Source organism: Salmo salar, chromosome 14 (genome assembly GCF_965601325.2).
Source record: "Salmo salar chromosome 14, fSalSal1, whole genome shotgun sequence".
NCBI lineage: Eukaryota > Metazoa > Chordata > Actinopteri > Salmoniformes > Salmonidae > Salmo > Salmo salar.
In genome coordinates, this window is record NC_138304.1 from 63,268,184 (window position 1) to 63,295,987 (window position 27,804).

Here is a 27,804-nt window from a genome sequence, read left to right on the forward strand (position 1 = left end):
AGACTGTTCTCTTTGCTACTGCACAGCAAGCGGTACCGGAGCACCAAGTCTAGGTCCAAAAGGCTCCTTAACAGCTTCTATTTCCAAGCCATAAGACTGCTGAACAATTAATCAAATGGCCACCCGGACTATTTACATTAACACCCCCACCCTTTGTTTTTACACTGCTGCTAATCTCTGTTTATTATCTACTCATAGTCACTTTACCACTACCTACATGTACAAACTACCTCGACTAACCAGCACACTGACTCGGTACCGGTATCCCCTGTATATAGCCTCAACAATGCCATGGTATAAAACTATTTATAAGCCGTGGTTTATCAGACCGTATACTGCTCTAATTGCGTTGGTAACCAATTTATAATAGCAAAAAGGCACCTTGGGGGTTTGTGGTATATTTGGGGGTTTGTGGTATATATTTCCAATATACCACGGCTAAGGGCTGTATCCAGGCACTCCGAATAGCCCATATTTCATTGATACACTGTAAGCTGATGAATTTCAAGCAGAGAGAGGCAATACTGTATCAGTTGACAAGTCACATAGAAAAGGTGATCTTGTACAATCTTGCAAGGGACAGCCAACTGCTTTACAATACCCCCATTTCTGATTATTTGCCCTACATACTATACAGTACCAGTCAAAAGTTTGGACACACCTACTCATTCCAGGGTTTTTCCTTTATCTTTACTATTATCTACATTGTAGAATAATAGTGAAGACATCAAAACTATGAAATAACACATATGGAATCATGTACTTACCAAAAAAGTGTTTGCCTTGATGACAGCTTTGCACTCTCTTAGCATTATCTCAACCAGCTTCACCTGGAATTCAAGATGACTGCTACTGTATACATTGTATAAGAATAGTGAAACCATCTACTATTTGTTATATTCAGCACTTCAAAAAGAACAGTTTTGACATTTGTATCTTGTATTTTTTTTTGGTTAAAATTGCATAAATAATTAGTTAGCATTATCTGATGTATTGGTAACTAAACGAAATGTCATAGTAATTCCCAGAAAACGTAGATTTTGCATGAATGACTCATGGGTGAAATGTGTGAAACCCCAATTAATGCACAATAAAATGTTCTGAACATAAGATAGGGGGTATTACAAGTGTTATCAGTTTGAGTTCAAATTCACCCCATAACTGAAAATTTCACCAATGCGATTGAAAAAAATATAATAAATCCATCCATCCACTCCCCGTTGTATGTCTTATAAATTATGCACAATCATCATGAAATATACTAAACTTCAAAAGGTATTTATAATAGAATGTGATCGACTATGATAAACTGTCTTCTCAGTTCGATTGGTCTTGCTAGATGTACATTTTATTAAGACATACCTACAATTTACAATGTTAAGTGATAATGACAAAAAAATAATTTAAGATTGACCATTTATAATATCAAACTTAAAATGTTTTATATTTAAATAACAGACTGCAATTATAGCTGTCCATCCAAACTCTTATAAGTATGCCAAAACATTTAAATCAAACTGCAACAGCAAAAGACCCATTCATTTAGATATAACCTTTTTGTGCAAACAGTACATAAAAATCTCATCCAATTCCTAATGGATCCACTGACGTTGATAACCTCTCAAACCCCAAGTGTACTTACACAGCCTTTCGCCTATACAGCTGACACCAGTGGTGTAGCGGAGGGTAAATGCACATACATGGGAGCATTACTTTACTCACTGCGAACAGCATTTACATACCAATTTTATTATTATTATTTTTTTATTTTTTATTTTTACATATGTGTATATACACACACACCACTGGATGGCACTACTGCAGCTGGTACACACAGTCAGTATTGGGGTACGGAGGAAGGTTGAGCTGGTACTTCTTCTCCATGGCAGGAGGCACAAAACGTCCACCCAGATAGTGGTAGCGTCCACAGAAGTGTTTTGCTGACTTCTTAGGGGCAGTCAGGGAGATTAGCATGTCTGGCTGGAGTCCATCTGTGCTGCCCTGCTCCACATCCCAACCTGAAGAGGACATGTACAGTATGGGAGAATATCTCCATCCCAATGGAAACATTTTGGCTGAGCTAATAGACTTAAGGCACACTGTATTGAACCTCTGGATTCAACAAATAACGTTCCTGATGTTTTCTGAACAAAATACTGCCCAAAATGTGGTTTTTAATCAAGGCATTTTCTTAAGCTTTTTTTTGTTTTTGATAACTTGTTAATAGATCAATTGAAATATCTGGTGGTGACCCACAGAAATGCAGGACTGATTATGGCAAGTCAGTTTATATTTGGCTTGGCTAGCTAGCTTGCTAATATGATTTGACTAATGCGGCAACACCAGATCAACAGTATTAGCTATTTAGCCCCCTGCCCCAGTTCCTAGGGGGAAGTGCTGTGGTGTGAGGGGATGCAGAGGCTCACTCCGTCTGTTGCTTTTCTGGACCACTGCCGAGGGTTGGGGGTCTTACTGCCACTTTTACAGTTGCCAAAGCATCACCCAGGTGGGTGCTACATTTCAGTAGTGGATGATCCAGCCTAACTATGGAGGAGGAGCTGCGACTATCCAAGACGACTAAGTGCCCATTGAGAAGCTCCGTGGCCTGTCTGTCTGAAGGTCTCTGTACCATCTATGCTCCCTCTTCTCAAGATACTACCTTTCTGTACTGCCTATCATCTAAAGATGTCAAAGACCATCACCGAAATACTGCCAGATTTTGCTAAATTGTTTTTGGTTTATTTTGTTTCTAAACCAACTTTGAGATTCTACTATATAAAAATCAACTATTACCTTGTGATTGAGATATAGTAGAGACTGGATATTTTTACTAGACTTGCTTATCAGTGAAAGACATCTATATCTGCCCTCTAGATTCTAGTTTGAAGTGAGTTAAGGGCCCACCCACCTGAGGGGATGTCAATACTAACTATAGGTACAGTGGTCTTCTTCAGCACGTCCAGGATGGAGCCAAAAGGCTCCCGCACTGCACCCTTGAAGCTGAAGCCAAAAATGGCGTCTATCACCAGGTTGTAAGCCTCGTCGACCACCATTGCCTAAGAGGATCATCTTTGTCACTTTCAGAATTAACACCACTGCACATTATCACATACACACTCCAAGATAAATACATCAACAACCTTTTATACAACACTGACACTCCCAGATAATTTTATGTGAGGTAGCCGAGGAGTCAGGACACACACCTAACAACCAAATAGACTTTGTTCTGAGGTTAACACAGGAGCCACAGCTCACTATACCTCAGGCATTTCAGTTAAGAAAGGTATATCCATCTTCTCACACTGGGTGGTCAGACCCTGGAACAACAGTTTGTTTGGCCTCTTTGGGTACAGTATGGTAGGTGCATAACCCTGTAGTCACACACAAAGCATCAAACACAAAGAATCACAGACTATAGGCATGTTACTTAGCAATGCATACTAATAGGTTATTTAAGCCTATTTGATGCCAATTTAAAAGTCACTTACTATTACAGAAAAAGCACAACACAGCATTGATTCCAAAAGCAATAGATGCCTTTAAGAAAAATAGGTTAATTATAATAATAACCAATTCTCTAATATCTACTGCATGCCTTGATATTTGAAAACATATCAGATGAGAAGGATGAAACACTCACAAAGAGTTTGAGATGTCTGGCACAGACCAGGCCATCTCCTCCATTGTTACCTGGGCCACAAATCACAAGCAAAGAGGGTCTGGCTATGACCAGAGAGCTGGTGGGGTAGGCCTAGAACAGAAGAAAGGCAACAGATGAATAAAAAGGTAGCCTAAAAGCAACACTTAAAGCACATGTCAAGCTTAAAACCATTTCAACCAGCCTAAAGTAGGGCCCTCATGACTTCCAATTGTGAAATGTCTAATCTACACTATGCAGAGTCTAAATTGAGTTAAACTTGTGCTTCTGAGATTTTCCAATGCTGAACAGCGCACAGCTGTGGCATTCACCATCTCACAGCACCTTGGGCAGTACCAGTCATTGTAAGAGACACTCCTAGGGGAAATACTGAGTCTCACCCTGGTGATTGCTGTAGCACAGCTGAGCCCAGCCAGCTCCATCAGCTGGTCCACACTGAAGCCATACTCTGAGAACAACTCCTCGTCAATTTGCTGAGCCTCCTCCTGCCTGAGGATACAGATAAATATATCACACAGTTCACACACATGCAGGCATGCACACACACACACACACACACACACACACACACACACACACACACACACACACCACACACACACACACACACACACACACACACACACACACACACACCCTTACCCAAGGTATTTTATGGACTGGGCCATGGTGGACGCTAGTCCACTGAAGCACTCCTTATATAGACTATTTGTCACACTGACCAATGGACATGCCCTCCTGTGGGAGAGGACTGTGGTTGTCCGTAATGTCACAAGGAACCCAATCCTAAACAGAGCCCGCAGACTCAACATCCAGTTGGTTCAAACACCTGGAAGAGGAGGAACATATTCACATTCAATGAGAGACCCATGTTTGAATTTAATGGACACTGAAGATGACAGGTGAGTAAACAGGTGTTATTGTTATTGCCTGGGTGCCAGTCTGTATCTGCGCCCTTGCCAACTCCTTATGGAATTGTCATCCAAAAATGTTTGATTTGACAATGAGCAATGGAGTTGGCAGGAGCACAAACAGATCGGGGGCCTGGCTTATGTTTTTGTGCTTTAAGCATGTATGTGCTTTAAGCTATGGTTTTCATAACTAAAAATATATAAATAACTTAAGTTATCATGGAAGACCTCTGCAGTAAAACATCTAAATAACAGTTTAAACAGAACTATGCCTAATACCAAGCAAGCACAACACTGAAAACCTCCAACTTGAATACTAATTTGTTATGGATGTGAGCAAGTCAAGTGATTTGAAAGATGATTAGTAAGACTCACCAAATGCACAATCTTCTAGATTTAAAGGTTGTTAATCTTCAAATATTCAATTGCACAATTTACGAACCAAATGACACAATTTAAATCGCCTTTAAAACCGTGTGTCTGGTGCAGTTTGTTACGCGAATTGCTTAGCATTTACTTCCTGTATAATCAGAAACCGTTCCTTCTTCTTCTTCTTTTGGTATCATCGCGTTCGCACATTTGTTTGTGCATGCCGCCACCTACTGTGCAGTAATGTGTTCTCAATCACGTTATATTTTGTGATACAAAAATAAAAAGGAAGGAAGAAAGGGAAAAAAATGGCACCACTAACCCTAAACCTATATACCACTATTTCATCATCCCCCCCCCCCCCCCCCCCCATTCAACTACTTTAACTGATCCGACACCAGGCTGATGGCCTGAGAGGACGAGAATCTTTTGTTCAACAGAACTTGTAACTTTTCTGCAGTAAAACCCTTTACACCCAAGTGCCTCTCAGCAGCTGCCACCACAACATCTATTTTCTGGGATTCCATTTCTGCGGTACAGTTGATAACTAGGAAGCCTACGCCTAATACTCACCCTTGACCCATTATCCTCTAATCTCTTCTCTTGCACCGGGCACTTCTGATCCCCAAAAACATGGGCACGCCCACAATCGATACACACAGTTTTTTTTCCACCGATACAACACATTCCTTTGCCCCATGCTCACCTGCACACTGCTCACATCTTGGAATCTCCCTCCTACACTGTGATGCAACATGACCATAAGCTTGGCATCTAAAACACCTGAAGCAGGGTTTCCCAAACTCGGTCCTCGGGACCCCATGGGCAGCAACTTTTGGTTTTTGCCCTAGCACTACACAGTTGATTCAAATAATCAACTAATTACCAAGGACATTTATGTAAAAGCGAATAATTATGTGAATATGTATTTTCAGATGCAAGTGAAAAGTAATAAACCCTCATTTTTTGTAGCAATTAATGTACATGTCATTCTAAATTATTAAATGATTAAAATAAAAACACATAATAGAAGAAACCATGTGTCAGTATTTTCTTTTTATATGACCACCTTATGTCCTTGTAGCTATTTTCCATATTCATTTTGATTATTTGATTATTTCTTTTTTTTCCTATGAATGAAAAGAACAGATAATATTTTAACTAAGACAAACAATATGACTCTGTGGAGGCAGAAGCACATATAAAACACAGTGTATCCAGTCATCCAGGTACAAATCCAATGTTATTCGTCACATACACATATTTAGCAGATGTTATTGTGTGTAGCGAAATACTTGTGTTCCTAGCTCCAACAGTGCAGTAGTATCTAACAATTCCCAACAAAACACAAAAATCTAAAGTAAAATAATGGAATTAATAATGGAATTCATCCCAAACCATCTCAATTGGGTTGAGGTCGGGTGACGGTGGAGGACAGTTCATCTGATGCAGCATTCCATCACTCTCCTTCTTGGTCAAATAGCCCTTACACAGCCTGGAGGTGTGTTGGGTCATTGTCCTGTTGAAAAACAAATGATAGTCCCACTAAGAGCAAACCAGATGGGATGGCATATCTGTAACAGTGTAGGTTCCGTCCCTCTCTTCGCCCCAACCTGGGCTCGAACCAGGGACCCTTGCACACATCAACAACTGACACCCACGAAGCATCGTTACCCATCGCGCCACAAAAGCCGCAGCCGTTGCAACGCAAGGGGAAACCCTACTTCAAGTCTCAGAGCGAGTGACGTCACTGATTGAAACGCTATTAGCGCGCACAACCGCTAACGAACTAGCCATTTCACATCGGTTACATATCGCTGCAGAATGCTGTGGTAGCCATGCTGGTTAAGTGTGCCTTGAATTCTAAATAAAGCACAGATAGTGTCACTAGCAAAGCACCCCCACACCATCACACCTCCACCTCCATTTTTCACGGTGGGAACCACACATGCGGAGATCATCCGTTCACCTCCTCTTTGTCTCACAAAGACACGGCAGTTGGAACCAAAAATCTAAAAGGACAGATTTCAACCGGTCTAATGTCCATTGCTCGCGTTTCTTTGCCCAAGCAAGTCTCTTCTTCTAATCGGTGTCCTTTAGTAGTGGTTAGTAGTGATTCACGCAGTCTCCTCTGAACAGTTGATGTTGAGATGTGTCTATTACTTGAACTCTGTGAAGTATTTATTTGGGCTGCAGTAACTCTAATGAACTTATCCTCTGCAGCAGAGGTAACTCTGGGTCTTCCTTTCCTGTGGTGGTCCTCATAAGAGCCAGTTTCATCATAGCACTTGAAGAAATTTTCAAAGTTCTTGACATTTTCCAGATTGATTAATGTCTTAAAGTAATGATGGACTGTCGTTTCTCTTTTCTTATTTGAGCTGTTCTTGACATATTAATATTATGGACTTGGTCTTTTACCAAATAGGGCTATCTTCTGTATACCACCCCTATCTTGTCACAACACAACTGATTGCCCTAAATGCATTAAGTAGGAAAGAAATTCCACAAATTAACTTTTAACGAGGGACACCTGTTCATTTAAATGCATTCCAGATGACAACTTCATGAAGCTGGTTGAGAGAATGCCAAGAGTGTGCAAAGCTGTCAGCAAGGCAAAGGGTGGCTACTTTAAAGAATCTCAAATATAAAATATATTTAGATTTGTTTTTGGTTATTTGATTTGTTTTTGGTTATTACAAGATTCCATATGTGTTCTTTTATAGTTTTGATGTCTTCACTATTAATCTACAATGTAGAAAATAGTACAAATAAAGGAAAATCTTTGAATGAATATGTGTGCCCAAACTTTTGACTGGTACTGTATAAATATTAGATAGGGCAATGTCGAAAATACAGTCAAATAGAATACAGTATATACATGAGATGAGTAAAGTGACTTGTGTTCCATTACTAAAGTGGCCAGTGATTACAAGTCTATATACGTATATAGGGCAGAAGCCTCTATGGATGTTGGCTCGTGATGGTTATTTAACAGTCTGATGGTCTTGAGATAGAAGCTGTTTTACAGTCTCTCAATCCTAGCTTTGATGCACCTGTACTGACCTCAACTTTTGGATGATAGTGGGGTGAACAGGCCGTGGCTCGGGTGGTTGATGTCTTTGATGATCTTTTTGGCCTTCCTTTGACATCGGGTGCTGTAGGTGTCCAGCGAGGGTTAACATGCTTAAATGTCTTACTCATGTCAGCCACGGAGAAGGAGAGCCCACAGTCCTTGGTAGCGGACCGCATCGGTGACACTGTGTTATCCTCAAAGCTGCCATCTATCCACGGTTTCTAGTTTTGGTAGGTGTTAATAGTCACAGTGGATACAACATCTCCTATACATTTCCTGATGAACTCAGTAACCTTATCCGTGTATTTGTCAATGTTATTCTCAGAGGCTACCTGGAACATATCTCCATCCGTGTGATCAAAACAATCTTGAAGCATGGATTTCGATTGGTCAGACCAGCGTTGAGTAGACCTTAGCACGGGTTCTTCCTGTTTGAATTTCGGCCTATAGGAAGGGAGGAGCAAAATGGAGTCGTGATCAGATTTGCCGAAGGGAAGGCGGGGGAGGGCCTTATAGGCATTTCGAAAAGTTGAGTAGCAGTGGTTCAATGTTTTTCCAGACCGAGTACTACAGTCAACTTGTCGGTAGAATTTTGTTCATCTTTTCCTCAAATTTGCTTTGTTGAAATCCCCAGCTACAATAAATGTGGCCTCAGGATATGTGGTTTCCAGTTTGCATATTGTCCAGTGTAGTTCTTGGCATGCCGTCGAGTTATCTGCTTGAGGGGGAATATACACGGCTGTAACTATAACCGAAGAGAATTCTCTTGGGAGGTAATACGGTCGGCATTTGATTGTGAGGTATTCTAGGTCAGGTGAACAAAAGGACTTGAGTTACTGTAGGTTATCACAATCACATCATGAGTAGTTAATCATGAAACATACACCCCTATATTTCTTCTTCCTAGAGAATTATTTTTTCCTGTCTGCACAATGTACTGCGAGAGTATGTTACAATCCCTGATGTTTCTCTGGAAGGAGATCCTCGCCCTGAGCTCGTCTGCTTTAGTGTCCAGAGACTGAACATTAGCGAGTAATATACTTGGAAGCAGACTAGAAGTCCACTCCGAATACCTCTTCTCCGCCGACAGTGTTTTGGAGCAGCCTCTGGAATAAGTTCAATTGCCCTGGGGGGTACGAACAAATAATCCAATTTGGGAAAGTCATATTCCTGTTCGTAATGCTGGTGAGTTACCGCTGCTCTGATATCCACATTTCTTTCCGACTGTACGTAATAACACAAATAATTTTCTGGGCTAATAATGTAAGAAATAACACACACAAAAAAGAAATACTGCGAAGTTGCTTAGGACTTAGAAGCAGAGCTGCCATATCTGTCAGCGCCATCTTACCTGTACAAACAGCCAATACAATGTGCAACATTGAATAACAAAATGAGACCACAAGAACAAAGATACACCATTAAAACAACATGAGGCAATTGTATTGATCCATGCATAGTTATTCTATTCTATTATTTTATTAATTGTGACATGAATAGAAGCAAGATGTGTTCCAGATTAGACTGGAGGCATACTGTAACATGCAGGGATCCATTGGGAAAATATATAGCTGGCAGTGGTTAAATCTAATTTTCATGCCAACAAATTAATCTAACCTTTATTTGTGCTCTGTCTGGATCTAAACATAAATCAAATGCATGTGCATGTCTGAATCTATTACAATGTATAAAGTTAGAAAAACTTTATTGGATAAAGAGTATAAAAAAAGATATAAAATTGAGATGAAATGGAGTCCATGTGCACCAGTTAGAACTCAAGGCTTCACATGATGGGGCAGTTCTCCATTCTAGATCCACTCTGAAAAATGAGATATATTTTTTAACATACACTGTTTGTTGTGCAAAATATCTTAATATGTTGAATAGCTCAATGATTATACAACCAGAGTTCTGTGTCATTAAACAGGTTTGTGTGCTTTCCAGCAGATGAAGTGTAGATTTCAAATGGGCCTACTTATAGGGACTAAAAATGTTGTGTGTCTGTGGGACTTATAGGACCTACCCTACGAGACGTGCTGCTGCTCACAACATAGGAGTGTGGGAGGAGACCCTCAGCGATGCCCCCACTTCGGATGGAGCGGGAGGCGGAGGACACAGAGAAGCCGCCGCTGGACTTGCTGTCAGCGGGCAGGCCACAGGAGCCACACCGGCTCCGCAGGTTATACTCACCATCTCCTCCGCATGTGCTATGGGCCATCTGCAGGGGGCGTCAGAGATATATGTATTAACCACACATTCATTTTGCTGCATTCCTTATGGATGTGCCAAAGTCCGAAGACACACCCTTTTCATACTCAATTGGCATTTGATTGCACTCACCATGTCATCTTCATCAAATAGGGTGCGGGTCACCTTCCTCGTAGCCATTTCCTGAATAGAGAGAAAGATCCGTTGCATGTCACAAACTATAATATGAACATGTTTGTGGGGCAGGCCGTCATTGAAAATAAGAATTTTTTCTTAACTGACTTGCCTAGTTAAATAAATGTCAAGTAAATAAATAAACAGTGAGTGCCCACCTCTCCGTTGGCACTGATCAGAGTGGTCTGGAAGTGGTCTCCACTGCCCCATGAGGTCTGGGTCTTCCACACCAGGTCAGAAGGGGGGTTGTGGCTGCCACCAGCTGCAGATGCCCAGATCTGATTCCCCAAAAGAACATTCAGAAGTATTTTCATTTTTTTTCACAGATAAAATTACCATGTTCAACACAATGGTAGTTGAAACTTTTCAGACACACTTACTGTGACCCTCTGTCCAGCCTTCAGGGTGAATTTAGGGGGGAACTTGAAGGTGACGGGGGTGCCGGAGCCTATCTGTCGCTTCAGTTGCCAGTTTCCCAGGTTCTGGTCCTGTGGGAGTGATGTAGAGGATGGATTTACTGGAAATCCCTAATTAAAGTGCTAAAGCAGTGGCAGTAGATTTGTAAATGTCCCTCTACAGCCTCATCCTATCAACCTAATACGAAAACAAATTGACTTTAATGTGTAAAATGCCAAACAAGCCCTCTCACCTCATCTGCTTTGTTGCTGAGCAACACATACTTCCCATCCAGGTCCACTTCATCCACAGTGACACGTCCACTGGCAGAAGCCTGCTGGGTGATGCGTGTTCGCGCCACTGCGCCTCCTGTCAGGCCTGAGGCCTCACTGTCGGTGTTGTTGAGACGCCGCTTCTTGGTAGAGGAACTGCAGTGGACGGTACGGGTGCCTGATCCACTTCCTGTCACTCGCATGGCGGGAGGGCTGGGAGACAGACGCAGCCTGGATGGAGTAGAATTGATCCATGGGTTTTAATAACCGAGAAGGGAGAAGAGCAAGAGTAATTTGTGAATGACTGAGTTTGACATGTATTTGTGCTTCTGACCTGTGTATACTTTTTAATACTGTATGTGCCACATGTGACTGTTTGTAGCCCTGTGAGTAAGTACATGTAAAGTATGTGTTTTGTCAGTATGTAAAAATGTACAATATGTAGAAAAGAAAAGGTCTTCAGATGTAGTATTTCTAGTTCGTCCCTTTAGTTAGAATACGCGACAGATCATCAGTCAATCACCACCAAATTTCTATCCAATCAGAGACATTCTCTTTAGCCTGCTTGTTGTAAGTCCCACCTCCAAGTTGTAATTGCTTATGTATCGTCATTGCTAGCAACTAGCTAGTTAGCCAGGCTAACTGTTTTCTATGCATCATGCACACAGTGCATTGCAGTTATGTTTATACTTGAGATAAGAATATTTATGTATTTTTATTATCGTTGTCAGAGTTTGTTTACATTGTACAGCCTGCTGGTAACTGCGGCAGCTTATTAGAGATAGCAGGTTTAGTGAGCGCTCTCGCTCTGTCCACCATTTTCATGGTCAGTACACAGTTATTGCACCTTGTAGTGGTCACGAGTCCTTGCAGGCCACTTTATAGTTTACCGTCTATGTTAGCATACTAGAACTGTATTGTGTAGCGGTGTATAGACTGCAGGTGTATTCTGCTATTGTGATTAATGTTCTCTATACTGCATTATATTTGAGATGTAATGGAAGCCTATTACATACAGCATATCATTTTAAGTCAGTATTGTTTTCACATCTGTGTGAAGCCTTATTTCATTACATTTACATAGCAAATTGTAGCAAGCTTATCTGGTTAAGCCTTTATACTGTATGCATCTTATAGTAATAATCATATATTATTGTGTCCTATAATATGTTTGTTTTTCTATTCCTTGTAAAACCACATCCTACAGTTGTTCATTAAAGAACCCTAAAAATTACCAGTGTGTGGTTCATGGTGGTGAGGTGACTAGCCAATTAAGACGGCATCCATACTGCTCTAGCCGGCAGCCTTGTAGTGATTCAATATCGAAACCGGCAAGCTAGCTAAGCTATCAAAACAGGTTTAACCCTGCCCTATTTTACAAGTATTGTATGTGTGACTATAAAATGCATATTTCTATGTCTTCAGTATACCTCTGCTCCTCTCCCTCCAGTAGCTTTCTGTAGGCACAGATCTCCATGTCCAGGGCCAGTTTGACATCCAGCAGCTCCTGATACTCATCCAGCTGCTGCTGCATCCTCTGTCTCATCTCAGCCATCTCTCTCTCCTTATCCCCCAGCAGACGGCGCGTGGTGTCCCTCTCACGAGACAACGCCTCCTCCAGGTCCCTCACCTTCGCCTCACGGGCTGCCAACTGGAATGGGTGGAAAGGTTCTTATGAAATGGGTACAACTTACTTATTGACAGGGTATACACATTTTTAACTGCTAAGCTAGCTAGCTAACTTAGTCTAGTTGTTTTCTCAAGGTCAGGGTCGGATGTTCCTTGCAACCGGGAACTAATCTATTTTCAAAATTAAAAGTGATAGATTTCCCAAAGAAGCAATGCAGTGAATAGCCTAAATTGGAAAAGTTTCCTCTACCGACCTTGAATAAAATGTCATTTGAACTTACTTTAATGGTTGTCTGTGTGGTTGGCCCTTTTGCAGGTAGGAATGTGAGAAAATATATCTACAGGAAAGTATAATTACATCAACTTTTCAAAGCGCTGGAAGAGCATTCAGATTTCTATCACCTGAAACGTGCAGAACCATGTAAACACGTTGCACGAGCTCTAGAAGTAGGCATGCATCTCATGCATGTATTTTCATCTTGTACAAATGCATCCGGTAATAGAATTAATCTGAAAGCACTACCAGCACTTTGAAAAGTTGATGCAGTTGGGCTAGGATAACAGTACTTTAGGTCTAAGGGTGGGTGACATCACCACACGATGGGTACTAGGATTTTGTCTCACTCTGTCTTTCCTTGATTCCTCACATCCCATTTCCTCACCTGTATTGTATTGCAACTGTATTGGATGAGAAGGTCCAAGGTCCCTACCCTTCTGACCTTCTCCAATGGGTTTTGAGAAGGAGGAGAGGAATCGAGGAAGGGTGAATTGAGAAATAGCTTAGCACCTGTCAACTAGCTAACGTGCAACACACATCCTTCTCCGCATCAACCTCAGCAGTCAGCAGAGCAGACTGTGTGAACTGAGTCAATCTAACAACCCCATTGGAATGTGACACAAACAAGGGACGGTGTGCTTTAGGACCATGTGGACGCCTCTGAGCGGTCGGGTAGGCTGTTTGGAGTGTTTATCCAACTGGATTAAAAATGTTAAAAAATAATTATAATGTCCCCCCCACTTCCGAAGTTGCACCCCGGTTTAATTCTGCTACATTGACACAGATCACACAGTCGGTGGCTGAGTTATACTGTCGGCGGCATAGGAGGAGGTGAAAGGGGTGTGACTGGAGCAGAGGTGAGTTCTAGTAGCCAATGTGATGTCTTCCCCCCTGAGACTTAAAGTAGTGTCTCCTGTCCATCATGAATTTATCTATATCTTAATACCATAAGCGTATCAGCTGCGGGAGGATTTTGTGTCGATTTGCCTCATTCTGCTACACTCACTGTCCTCCAGTGGTTGGCATGCTAACTTCAAGTGTCATTTGATTATGTTCGTTCTCAATTTGTGGAAACATGAGTCTCATAAAATGTCTGTGTCCAGTTGCAGCGGGTTCGTTTGAATTTAGAAAATGCTCTGTTATTAAAATAAATCAATTTTATTCTCCATGAAGTAGTCCACCAATGTGTATGCCGCCATATTGTCTATTTCAAATATGTTTCATTGATTTTCATTGATTACTATTTTGTAAATGACAGCCGAAGTCAAGGATCGGTAGGGTGAATAGTGAAGGAGGCTTTGTTGTGAAAAAGGAAGCCGATTCTAGATTTAATATGAGTTTGGAAGGAGAGTTTACAGTCTAGCCAGACACCTAGGTATTTATAGTTGTCCACATATTGTAAGTCAGAACCGTCCAGAGTAGTGATGCTAGTTGGGCGGGCGGGTGCGGGCAGCGATCAGTTGAAGAGCAAGCATTTCGTTTTTACTAGCATTTAAGAGCAGTTGGAGGCCACGGATGGAGTGTTGTATGCCATTGAAGCTCGTTTGGAGGTTTGTTAACACAGTGTCCAAAGAAGGGCCAGATGTATACAGAATGGTGTCGTCTGCGTAGAGGTGGATCAGAGAATCACCAGCAGAAGGAGCGACATCATTGATATATACAGAGAAAAGAGTCGGCCCGAGAATTGAACATGCAAGCATGAATTTAACATGCATGAACCCAAGGCTTTTACGGTTACAGGAGTCAACAAACGAGAGCGCCTGGGGACACACAGGGCCTGGGTTAACATGACACGCAGAGGAGAGAACCACTATTATCAAATATCACTGTCATGATGGTGTGCAGAAAATAACATTTTAAGGTTAATTTAATTTAACTTCAAAATACATCACGAAATAAATTGCTTGAAATCAAACTAATGTTATGTTCCATCGTGGTGCGATGATATGCAGTTCAACATTATCCCCACAAGGTGTCAGTGCTAGCATCTGTAAAGTTCAGCTTTACTGTAAACACGCCACTAAGGTCTTGTAACGTGAGGCCGATAATACATGACTAGCACAAGCTAGCGGTTCATTAAAACTAGTTTGTTTCTTTAAAAAAGTAAGTGGGCAATACACCTGGGTAAAATATAGTTGTGTTTTAGAGGTTGCAGACGAAGAACTGAGTGACAGATTGGTTAGAGGGAGAGGGGTTGATAGTTGGGTAATTACTGCTGCTAGCTAACTTATGATGTAAACAATGTGGCAGTCAAACATTGAATTTATATGCTAGCTACATAGTTACTTTGTTGGATGTCGTGAGAGAAATTCATTTATCTAGCTAGCTGGCTAACAATATAAACTTCTATTTTTCTACCTTCACATCACGCTAGCTCCAGTGATATTATTTGCTGTGCTAGCCAAATGAAACACCAGAGCAAACAGAAAATATACAGGAAATAAATGTTGTCTGATGATTTTGTTTAGTGGATCTGGTAGTAACAAGTCAATGTGTGTATATTAGTCATTTGTTCCGTTTTCTGGTTGGATCTAGCTAGCAATTATGGCGCGCTGCAGCACCGGATGTTTATTGGGGAATAATCTCTTGTGGCGAGATGAAACGGTGAGAATCTGTCAAGCCTCACGTACAATTATGTGATTACGAGCAACAGTAGTTCCTGGTTTGGTGTTTTCTTCATTGATTATTTGGAAGAATCAGGATTGTGCGAAGGCGGAGTTTAACTAGTGCAGTGATTTTTAAGTCTGTGTGTGGATGATAAAACGGTTTCCACTAACAAAAATGTACTTTTTGGCCACGATAAACACGGGTGAAATTAGCGAAAAAGAGGGGTTTGGCTGAGAGTTTTCGTTTGCGATGGAGAAGACTTAGCTTCCTTCCTTTCCACAAAGGTAATCACAATTGTTAATGGCATGAAATGACAAACTTTCGCAAGATAATTTTACTTCTGGGTAACCGAGATTAACTAGGAATATTTTGGTTGCGCATGTGTATATAACGTGTTATTGTTTTGACAGTTGAAAAGATCTATAACAAACCTGCACAAATACTGTACCTGTTTTTGCAGCTGACTGAGTTGGGCAGACATAGACTCGATGCGTACTCTGGTCTGCTGCAGCTCCTCATGGGCTGCCCCCACCAGGTGGCTGCTCCTGTCAGCAGACTGACGGGCGTTCTCCAACTGGCAGAGAACAACAAAAGGGCATCAGTCCTTGGGAGCATGGGGACCAGAATCAGTGGTCGTCTAAACTGATGCTATTCATCCCTTAACTATACTGATGAAATGTACTTCAACCAATCACTTGTGCTCAAATCTCTCAAATGGTAGCATGCATGTTGGCCTACAGCTTTCTGAATATACTACTAGCAGGCACATTGCACATCATGAAGCTCTCTCTCAATCTCAAAATCTGATGTTTGGGCTACCTTAGATGTATAGGTTTTCTCTATATCATCCTTGTACATCTTGATCTGTAGCTCGTGCTGGGAGCGCATCTCTATCAGGGCCTCGGCCAGCCTGCTCTCAAAGTCCTCCTGTTTTCCGTTACCCAGCTCCACCATGCAAGACTCGTGGCGTCGCTTCGTTTCTCTCAGCTCCTGTAAGAGATTTACCAACAAAACTAAATCTTAAGGACCGGTTTCCCTGACTCAGATTAAGCCTTTTCGTGGATTCAAAATAATTCTCAATGGCAAGTATTTGTACATTCACTCTGCCAAAACAGTACACAGTAAAGGCGTCCGCATACATAGGTTTGGTTTGCTTCTAGTAGATCTCGGCTAGGCGACACGAACACCTGTGCTCACACATTCCCTAAAGTGCTTCGCTTGAATAACGAGAAAAAAGCGACAATATTACTGTTGTTTATCCCTCTTGAGCCACTTTAGCAACAACATAGCCAGAAACACTAACACAAAATATTCATGAAATAAATTAAGAAATCAGCCATTTATTTTGAGGGCAAACATGCTGACCACACAGCCCGCGTTGCATTTCAGGTTAAACAACAACCCAATGTTTATATCCCAGGACAAATTAGCTAGCAACAGCAGGCTAGCTAGCTAGCTAAATGTCAACAAATATTTCAATTGTTTCGACCTGTCCCCAAACTAATATAGTTGGTTCAGAGTTTGTTTTGATATTTCAACCTACGCGTTCTGATCATGTCTGGTGTGGATGGACAAAATCAACATGCGTGTGATGGCACATGAGGACGCACGTGCCCAGTCTAGTCTATTTATTTTACCTTTATTTAGCTAGGCAAATCAGTTAAGAACAAATTCTTATTTACAATGATGGCCTGGCAAAAGGCCTCCTGCAGGGGCTGGGATTAAAAATGTAAATATATGACAAAACACAGGTCACAACAAGAGAGACAACACTACATGAAGAGAGGCCTAAGACAACAACACAGCATGGCAGCAACACATGACAACACAGCTTGGTAGCAACACATGACAAAAACACGGTAGCAACACAACATGGCAGCAGCACAAAACATGGTACAAACATTATTGGGCACAGACAACAGCAAAAAGGGCAAGAAGGTAGAGACAACAATACATCACGTGAACAGCCACAAGTGTCAGTAAGAGTGTCCATGATTGAGTCTTTGAATGAAGAGATGGAGATAAGACTGTCAAGTTTGAGTGGTTTTTGGAGCTCGTTCAAGTCGCTAGCTGCAGCAAACTGATAAGAGGAGCGACCCAGGGATGTGTTTGCTTTGGGGACCTTTAACAGAATGTGACTGGCAGAACGGGTGTTGTATTTGGAGGATGAGGGCTGCAGTAGGTGTCTCAGATAGGGGGAGTGAGGCCTAAGAGGGTTTTGTACATCAGCATCAACCAGTGGTTCTTGCGATGGCTATACGGAGATGACTAGTTTACAGAGTATAGAGTGCAGAGATGTGTCCTATAAGGAGCATTGATGGCAAATCTGATGGCAGAATAGTAAAGAACATATAGCTAAGGTGTTTGGTAAAGTATTTCTCAAGTGAAAAATGTGCACGAAAACTAGTCATCTGTCGTTGAGTGAAGTGAAGAGGCGACTCCAGGATGCTGTCCTTCTGGGCAGAGTTGCAAAGAAAAAGCCATATCTCAGACTGGCCATTAAAAAGAAAAAATTAAGACGGGCAAAAGAACACAGATACTGGACAGAGGAACTCTGCCTAGAAGGCCAGCATCCCGGAGTCGCCTCTTCACTGTTGACGTTGAGACTGGTGTTTTGTGGGTACTATTTAATGAAGCTGCCAGTTGAGGACTTGTGAGGAGTCTGTTTCTCAAACTAGACACTCTAATGTACTTGTCCTCTTGCTCAGTTGTGCACCGGGGCCTCCCACTCCTCTTTCTATTCTGGTTAGTGCCAGTTTGCGCTGTTCTGTGAAGGGAGTAGTATATAGCGTTGTACGAGATCTTCTGTTTCTTGGCAATTTATCACATGGAATAGCCTTAATTTCTCAGAACAAAATTAGACTGACGTGTTTCAGAAGAAAGTTATTTGTTTCTGGCCATTTTGAGCCTGTAATCAAATGCTGATGCTCCAGATACTCAACTAGTCTAAAGAAGGCCAGTTTTATTGCTTCTTTAATCAGACAAACAGTTTTCAGCTGTGCTAACATAATTGCAAAAGGGTTTTCTAATGATCAATTAGCCTTTTAAAATGATAAACTTGGATTAGCTAACACAACGTGCCATTGGAACACAGGAGTGATGGTTGCTGATAATTGGCCTCTGTACGCCTATTCCATTAAAAATCTGCCGTTTCCATCTACATTAGTCATTTACAACATTAACAATGTCTACACTGTATTTTTTATCAATTTTATGTTATTTTAATGGAGAAAAAATGTGATTTTCTTTCAAAAACAAGGACATTTCTAAGTGACCCCAAACTTTTTAACGGTAGTGTATGTGCGAATTGTTTCGACTGGAAGCATATGGTAAGGTTTTAATTTAGCCAATTACCTTTAGCTGGCGAAATATCTTTAGTTGCCTCATTAAATGCTTTCAATATGAATTTCTACAATTTAGAAGTTTTTAAGACATTGAAATTTGGAGCTTTATTAACCTTTTCCAATATTATCCCATGTACATCGTGTAATTTATTGATGGTCCTTAACTAACCCCATAAGGATATTGAATGTCAAACCAAATTGACCATGGGCATTATGATGGGGTCATGTGCAGCTGCGCTCCTAATTGATGATTACTTGGGTGCTGTGGGCATGTGGGCAGGATTGACATAATCCCAACCCAAGGAAAACTGTTATGGAACCCTTCATTACCTGACACCATTTTTTCCCTATCGTCTCACAAATCGGAGTTTTGTACGAGACTGACTTCATGACACAAATTATTCTATTTACACTTTGTAATCAATTTTAACACTATAACAAATGTTTCTGTCTCATATCGATTAGAGGTCGACTGATTAATTGGAATGGCCGATTAATTAGGGCCGATTTCAAGTTTTCATAACAATCGGAAATCGGTATTTTTGGACGCCCATTTATTTATTTAAAAAAAAAAAAAGAAATGTTGACCTATATTTAACTAGGCAAGTCAGTTAAGAACACATTCTTATTTTCAATGACGGCCTAGGAACGGTGGGTTAACTGCCTTGTTCAGGGGCAGAACGACAGATTTTTACCTTGTCAGCTTGGGGATTCAATCTTGCAACCTTACAGTTAACTAGTCCAACGCTCTAACCACCTGCTTTACATTGCACTCCACGAGGAGCCTGCCTGTTGCGCGAATGCAGTAAGAAGCCAAGGTAAGTTGCTAGCTAGCATTAAACTTATCTTATAAAATACAATCAATCATAATCACTAGTTAACGACACATGGTTGATGATATTACTAGTTTATCTAGCCTGTCCTGCGTTGCATATAATAGCTTAGGTACACGTTGCTCCAACCATAAACATCAATGCCTTTCCTAAAATCAATACACAAGTATATATTTTTAAACCTGCATATTTAGTTAATATTGCCTGCTAACATGAATTTCTTTTAACTAGGGAAAATGTGTCACTTATCTAGCAAACAGAGTCAGGGTATATGCAACAGTTTGGGCCGCCTGGCTCGTTGCAAACTGTGAAGACTATTTCTTCCTAACAAAGACAGCCGACTTAGCCAAACGGGGGATGATTTAACAAAAGCGCATTTGCGAAAAAAGCACAATCATTGCACGACTGTACCTAACCATAAACATCAATGCCTTTCTTAAAATCAATACACAGAAGTATATAGTTTTAAACCTGCATATTTAGCTAAAAGAAATCCAGGTTAGCAGGCAATATTAACCAGGTGAAATTGTGTCATTTTGCGTTCATTGCACGCAGAGTCAGGGTATATGCAACAGTTTGGGCCGCCTGGCTCGTTGCAAACTAATTTGCCAGAATTTTACATAATTATGACATTACATTGAAGGTTGTGCAATGTAACAGGAATATTTAGACATAGGGATGCCACCCGTTAGATAAAATACGGAACGGTTCCGTATTTCACTGACAGGAAAAACGTTTTGTTTTCGAGATGATAGTTTCCGGATTCGACCATATTAATGACCTAAGGCTCGTATTTCTGTGTGTTATTATGATATAATTAAGTCTATGATTTGATAGAGCAGTCTGACTGTGCGATGGTAGGCAGCAGCAGGCTCGTAAGCGTTCATTCAAACAGCACTTTCGTGCGTTTGCCAGCAGCCCTTCGCAATGCATTGCGCTGTTTATGACTTCAAGCCTGTCAACTCCCAAAATTAGGCTGGTGTAACCGATGTGAAATGGCTAGTTAGTTAGCGGGGTGTGCGCTAATAGCGTTTCAAACGTCACTCGCTCTGAGACTTGGCGTAGTTGTTTCCCTTGCTCTGCATGGGTAACGCTGCTTCGAGGGTGGTTGTTGTCGATGTGTTCCTGGTTTTAGCCCAGGTAGGAGCGAGGAGAGGGACGGAAGCTATACTGTTACACTGGCAATACTAAAGTGCCTATAAGAACATCCAATAGTCAAAGGTATATGAAATACAAATCGTATAGAGAGAAATAGTCCTATAATAACTACAACCTAAAACTTCTTACCTGGGAATATTGAAGACTCATGTTAAAAGGAACCACCAGCTTTCATATGTTCTGAGCAAGGAACTTAAACGTTAGCTTTTTTACATGGCACATATTGCACTTTTACTTTCTTCTCCAACACTTTGTTTTTGCATTATTTAAACCAAATTGAAAATGTTTCATTATTTATTTGAGGCTAAATTGACTTTATTGATGTATTATATTAAGTTAAAATAAGTGTTCATTCAGTATTGTTATAATTGTCATTATTACAAATAAATAAAAGAATCGGCCGATGAATCGGTAGCAGCTTTTTTGGGTCCTCCAATAATCGGTATTGGCGTTGAAAAATCATAATCGGTCGACCTCTAATATCGATGCAACATAGGCTGTTTTCAAAACAAGATGTAGCTTTTTAGGGGCAGTTGCTGTTTAATCTAAATCTTAATCGAGAAACATTACTGACCCATAATGATTACTACTAGTTTTACTGCAAACTAGTCATGGAGGTCTTAAAATGTCTTAAGATTATGATTATCATCATCATGGTAACAGTAGTGACAAGTCAGACAGTCTGACCTCAGTGTAGAGGTTCTTCTGGAACTCCAGCTCTTCTTTTACTGTCTGGATGCGGTTCTCTAAATCCACTCTCCGCAGCATCTCATCCTGCAGCTGCTTCTTAGCATCGCTCAGACTGGTCTCCAGCTGATCGAGTCATAAAGAGAAATAAGATGTTAGGGTATGGCATTCACACACACATGTAGGCAAGCACACACAAGCATGCACACAATGAGAAGAGATAACAGTGTCAACTAGATGGAGAGATTGAATCAGAATGAACTGGAGTGAAAAAAGTCAGTGACTCACAAAAGCAATAGTGGGACAATAGTGTTGGACAATAGCTGTGTGAATGGGATTGATAGTGTCTTGGAGAACCAGACAAATTGTGAGTGAGTTCACCTTGGCTAGCTGGGCCTTTAGGTTCCTGACCTCTGCCTCAAGGTTGCGTTTCTCTCCCAGGGCAGTGGTCAGGGATGCATCCTTAGAGTTCAACAAAGCCTCCAGGTCCTTCAGCCGGAGTAGCGCCCCCACCAGATCGGACTCCTTCTTTGTGTTCCTGAGGAGACATGCATTCACTGGAATCACTGGTTTGTATGAACATAATTATGATGAGCAGTCTCTTGGAGTGTTGAGTAGATTTTTATATAAATATAATTAAAAAAGATATAATTTTATCTGTACTCTAACCTCGTCCCCAATCTCAATTGCTACAGAGAGAATGTCAGTGACAAGAGAATACCTACACTGACTTGATTACATACACTGATTATCCCTTCAACAAAAAAATCATGTAGATGTAGAACTGTTTTTCCAACAGTTCCTTTTTTTCATTCATACAGCTGTATCCTGTGGCTATTTTAGGGAGATGAAAGCCTGGAGGAGAAAGGTGGGAAAGCCTGGAAATGGGTGGGGGTGTTTCCAGCCCTGTGCTATGAGTCATAGTTATATCTATATCCATCCACTGTGACGCATCTGGTAGCCGCAAGCCACAACCGTCTTTGTTTGGCTGAGAGGCTGCCATGGCAACCCGGCCTGCCTTTGCCAAACACAAGGCTGCCACCATCTCAATATTTATGAAAAAATAATGGAAGCGGGGAGTGGAACACTCCAAACACTGCCACGTATTGTACATTTAGGTTGTGTCCCAAATGGCACTCTATTCCCTTCACAATGCACTACTGTTGACCAGAGACATATGTGCCATGGTCAACAGTTGTGTACTTTGTAAGAAATAGGGTGCCATTTGAGACACAGACATGATGACTGGAAAGCACAAACGGGAAAGTGTTAGTCACTGGGCTTGGATGCTGTATAGTAGGATGGGATGGGAGCTGTTTGGCTGGATGATGGTTGTAGTCAAACTACAGTGAGGAAAATGAAGGCATTTGCAAAATAAAACTGTAATCATTCGACACATGCAGAAGGCGTAGGAAGTGAGTGTGTGTAGGGAAACTACAGTCACCGGACAGTTTCATCAGGTGCACCACCCCGTTCACGAAAATGGATTGCTCCTACAGTCATGTGGCCATAGCTAGTTATGTAAAGAAGGCAGACAGGCATCGAGGGCATTCAGTTACTGTTTGATTGAACATTAGAATGGGAAAAACTAGTGACCTAAGCGACTTTGAGTGTGGTACAATCATCAGTGCCAGGCACGCTGGATCCAGTATCTCAGAAACGGCCGCCCTATGCACAAAACAGTACTGTAGTAATGAGGTTTGTGCAGTAGGCAATAGGCCCAAAATATTATCACCGCCTATTGGCTTTGCTTTCAATTCCCCTGCCAATGCATTGTTGTTCTTCTCAGACAATTTTTTTGAGGTAGGCTATATGACCACACAAGTAATAGATCAGTTGTTGTATTACTTGTGAGGCACAGCTGAGTGAGCATAAATTTGAATAATTAGCTTTTTATTTTAGTGGGCTGATGGAGCCTGCATCTGATAGTCAGTCTGAGCTCAGCAGAGGGAGAGGGCAGCAGAGGGTCCACCTCTCAATGTCCCTCCACTCTCCCTTTCCTCTGCTGACAATGACCAAAATGGACAAACTCGAGTCGCACCGCATTTTTTCTGCCTTATGCACAAATTAATGTTGTTACTCCTATGAACAGAGAAAGTGAAATATTCCTTGGTATTAAAAATTACCCAAGCCGTTAATAACAACAACAAAGCAAACCTATCGATACACTTTCCTACACATTCATTGTAGCTGCAAATCAAATTGTATTTGTCACATGCGCTGAATACAGCACCTTACAGTGAAATGCTTACTTACAAGCCCTTAACCAACTATGCAGTTTTAAGAAAATAAGAGAGATAAGAATAACAAATAATTAAAGAGCAGCAGTAAATAACAATAGCGGTGCAACATACAGGGGGTACCGGTACAGAGTCAATGTGCGGGGGCACTGGTGTTAAGGTAATATAACATGTAGGTAGAGTTATTAAAGTGACTATATATAGATAATAACAGAGAGTAGCAGCTGAGTAGAAGGGAGGGCAATGCAAATAGTCTGGGTAGCCATTTGATTTGCTGTTCAGGAGTCATATGTATGGCTTGGGGGTAGAGCTGTTTAGAAGCCTCTTGGACCTAGACTTGGTGGTCCGGTACCGCTTGCCGTGCGGTAGCAGAAAGAACAGTCTATGACTGGGGTGGCTGGAGTCTTTGACAATTTTTAGGTCGTTCCTCTGATACCGCCTGGTATAGAGGTCCTGGATGACAGGAAGCTTGGCCCAGGGGTTGTACTGGGCCGTACACACTACCCTCTGCGGTCAGAGGCCGAGCAGTTGCCATACCAGGCAGTGATGCAAACCGGCAGGATGTTGTCGATGGTGCAACTGTAAAACCTTTTGAGGATCTAAGGACCCATGCCAAACCTTTTCAGTCTCCTGAGGGGGAATAGGTTTTGTCGTGCCCTCTTCCCGACTGTCTTGGTGTGCTTGGACCATGTTAGTTTGTTGGTGTTGTTGACGCCAAGGAACTTGAAGCTCTCAACCTATTCCACTACAGCCCCGTCGATGAGAATGGGGGCGTGCTCGGTCCTCCTGCAGTGCTGGTTGTAGCACGAGTGTGAATGGAAGTAGGGAGAATGCACATTTTATGACTTCTAAACGTGTTAAATAGGAAGTGTTGACAGTGCTGAGTAAAAACTTTGACATGAACTCACTCATAAAAATAGCAGCTCTTTGCTGTATTCATTGACAGTCTGTCTCTAGTCGTGGTTTTAAAAGTGCAGAAATCTCACAGTATCAACTTTACTGTAGCAATCTTTTACGCCTGCTACGTTACTGCAGACACGATAATCTGAGCCATCTGATTGGCCATTGGTAGGCCTATAGTGCACTTGATTTGCTCCTCCCGGGCCTGTTCTGGAGGCAAAGGGGGCAGCAACCCGGTACTAGGGATGGTAGTTCGTACCTTCAGATATATGAAATGGTTCAAAATGGGAACACGTCGCCTACCTGGCGTGCAGGGAAGCTGAATCGAGTGCAGCTACCGCCAACAGCGTGAGACAAATTAAAAAAAAAAATAGGATCGCAAGGCTTATCGTTTTACAGAAATGTTTGGTGATTGACTAGGAATGCCGGTTGGTGAGCACTGCAATAGAGCATCTTTGGGATGAGATGGAACGGGCTGTTCGCAGCATGAATGTACCGCCTTCCAATCTGAAGCAACTGCGTGATGTCATCGCATCAGCATTGACCAACATCCCTGTGGAATGTTTCCGACACCTTGTAGAATGCCCCGAAGAAATCAGGCTGTTCTGGAGGCAGAGGGGGCTCTGAGCCGGTCCTAGACTAGTACCTAATAAACTGTCCGGTGAGTATATATACTACTGATAAGCACGGAAACAGCGTAATTCTTCATTTCAAATCCTTTCATGCATGATAAGTGATATATTTTAGGCTAATCCAAATGACCTTAAGGCCTGATTAAATTGTATTTGAGGTCAAAGACAAACAAGCTTTTAATCAGAATCAGAACAACATCTTCAAAAGGCTTTCAAGCATCCCAGTTCCCAAACTAATGGAGATGCAATACAAAACATCTGGATCTGTTCAGATCTTAGGAAACTGTATATTTGCATACATTTTTAATCAGAGAGACAAAATTTCCGTTGAAACCTCAGACATAGTCGTTCACGTGGTCAATGCATGCTCTTGAGTTGGTTCCCCAGTGGACAAAGGGTTGTTATATAACCACTGGAGACATGGCGGCAGTATAACTTTTACATCTTAAACATATTTGGGTGAGTCAGAGAACCCAAACTACTCCAGAATGGAAACAGTAGGCATGGAAAGTTTGAATCCGACACTCAACCATCACACAATGCTCAACCACCACACACACTTTCATAGGTTCAACTGACTCTGTAAACCTGTGCAAAATGTGCCTAGCTTTTCTGGCTGTCACAGAATGATGTAATCAGACATTCTTACTCTAATTAATATTAATAGTCTAATAATACTAAACTCAGTTCAACTGAATGGCACATCAACGCTCCACCGCTCTCCCTGCACTCTAATGACACACAAACACACACACACCAGGACATTACAGTATGAATGTGTTGCGGTCTTTACAGGGAAGTGCGCAATAGCTATATGGCAGATTATCTTTCTTAATTGAGGGCTTTATCAATTGCATGGTGGGGTTTATAGGATAAAAACATGGTTTTTATATTAGAATATACACCGATGCTGTAGGTACCTGGCCTTGAGCTCCTTGTAGTCCTCCCGCACCTTGCCTAGTTCCAGCTGCAGGCGGGCACGCTCTTTGGCCACCGAGTCCAGAGTCTGCCTGGCGTCAGCAAGCTCGGCCTCATAAGCAGCCTTCATGCCCTTCATCTCCCGGCTAATCTCGGTCTCCGATTCAGTAATGCGCAGCCGCAGCCCCGCATTCTCAGATTCCAGGGAGCGCACCTTGTCGATGTAGACGGCCAGACGATCATTGAGGTTGCACAGGTCATCCTTCTCCTGCAGCCGCGTGATGCGGTTGGGGGAGAGCGGCGTGCTCACGCCGCAGGGGGTTCGATTCTGGTTAGGTGTCGTCATGGTAGATGAAGGTAGCCTAGTCTGTACAGGGAGATAAAGATCTTTGTCAGAATATCAGAACAAGGCCTAGGCCTATATCAAAGTCAATTAAATTGTAATTTGCATATGAATACCACAAACACAAATAATCATGAACTTCATATAATCATAAATCTCAGCACTGTTGCATAGGCCTTTCTAGACAGTAGATTCCAACCCTACCGTTATACTTCTTTACACTGAGCTGCGGTTGTGGCAACTGCTAGCTAGTGTGAGGACAAAAATGGCAGTTTTCGATGTATCAGTTTGGATATAGGTAAAAGTTGGAGTACAGTGGAACATCCCATCCCTGCATTGAGTCACTTTTTCCGACCCATATCTCGTGCCGGCTCTGCAGTCTCTTAATCTAACCATGATTGTTCCGACCCCAGTGCAGCTCAGTATTAACAAGCATAATGGTAAGGTCTGAATCTGCTGGCTAGACATTAACATACAAAATTGGAAAAATGTTATCTTACATTCCAAAAGAAAGTCCTCTCTGCTGGAACAACTTTGGCCATAGAAAGGCTAATCATCATTTAATTTGTAATTTAAAAATATATTTTGGCTAGTCTTTGATATGTAATTGGATAATCAACTCAACCAAAAACATAAGTTGTCTCTATTTTATAGGACAATTTTCCATGAGACTTACCTTGAAAGGTGTAGGAGGGGGAAAGTGTAAATCAGCGTTTGTCTGATGGTCAACTTGTCTTTCTGACTGTTAAAATAGCTCCAGTTGTCAGGGTATGTTCTGTAAATGAATTACCAGCCTAGGAACACTGTCTGAGAATCAGTCTGTTAGTGCCCATATATTTGACCACAGAGAGAGAGAGAGATTTCCTCAATGCTCCGCCTATCTTCCCCTCCCTTCATTCACTGGGTGTGTGTGACCTTTCAGGATGAATGTTGAATTTCCCAAGTAAATTCATGATGCTACATTTAAATTGCAAAACCATTGCTCAACACTAAAAGTGCTAATGTAAACATGGTTTGTCAGTATTAAATTCCATGCTACTTTTATTTCATTTGTGTACAGCTTTTGCCCCTACATGAGTATATCAACTACGAGGTTATAGAAAACATTTAATATCTGATAGCAGGCTATGCAGTCAGAAGTCATCCCTATTCGTGGCAGCTGAACACTTCAA

The 27,804-nt window shown here is 41.6% G+C and overlaps 2 protein-coding genes across 2 annotated transcripts; both read right to left on the reverse strand.

The window, feature by feature from the left end:
- Positions 1–1,326: 1,326 nt before the first annotated feature.
- naxe (NAD(P)HX epimerase) lies at positions 1,327–5,126 on the reverse strand. The gene is made up of 7 exons (XM_014141371.3): positions 4,948–5,126; positions 4,304–4,490; positions 4,042–4,150; positions 3,644–3,754; positions 3,264–3,374; positions 2,909–3,056; positions 1,327–2,018 (listed from the first exon to the last, which is right to left on the reverse strand). The coding sequence occupies exons 2-7, from the start codon at positions 4,471–4,473 to the stop codon at positions 1,816–1,818; spliced, it is 852 nt and encodes a 283-aa protein (XP_013996846.1). The 5' UTR covers positions 4,474–4,490; positions 4,948–5,126; the 3' UTR covers positions 1,327–1,815.
- Positions 5,127–9,435: 4,309 nt separating this feature from the next.
- Positions 9,436–27,458, reverse strand: LOC106569771 (lamin-A). The gene is made up of 13 exons (XM_014141370.3): positions 27,309–27,458; positions 26,292–26,656; positions 21,981–22,137; positions 21,600–21,725; positions 16,397–16,567; positions 16,026–16,151; positions 12,495–12,715; positions 11,046–11,295; positions 10,777–10,884; positions 10,555–10,674; positions 10,355–10,405; positions 10,038–10,232; positions 9,436–9,833 (listed from the first exon to the last, which is right to left on the reverse strand). Exons 2-13 carry the CDS (start codon positions 26,633–26,635, stop codon positions 9,798–9,800), a joined length of 1,905 nt encoding a protein of 634 aa, XP_013996845.1. The 5' UTR covers positions 26,636–26,656; positions 27,309–27,458; the 3' UTR covers positions 9,436–9,797.
- Between the last annotated feature and the right edge of the window lie 346 nt (positions 27,459–27,804).

Bases quoted from the DNA above. Each gene is read 5' to 3' on its own strand.
- LOC106569771 (XM_014141370.3), bottom strand. From the start codon at position 26,635: ATGACGACACCTAACCAGAATCGAACCCCCTGCGGCGTGAGCACGCCG. The intron at 16,568-21,599 runs GTCAGACTGTCT...AATCTCTTACAG, and splicing joins AGAAGAACCTCTACACTGAG to GAGCTGAGAGAAACGAAGCG. The intron at 10,675-10,776 runs GTAAGTGTGTCT...TTGGGGAATCAG, and splicing joins AGGCTGGACAGAGGGTCACA to ATCTGGGCATCTGCAGCTGG.
- naxe (XM_014141371.3), bottom strand. From the start codon at position 4,473: ATGTTGAGTCTGCGGGCTCTGTTTAGGATTGGGTTCCTTGTGACATTA. The intron at 4,151-4,303 runs GTAAGGGTGTGT...CTGTATCCTCAG, and splicing joins CAGTCCATAAAATACCTTGG to GCAGGAGGAGGCTCAGCAAA. The intron at 2,019-2,908 runs GTGGGTGGGCCC...TGTCCTCTTCAG, and splicing joins TAGTATTGACATCCCCTCAG to GTTGGGATGTGGAGCAGGGC.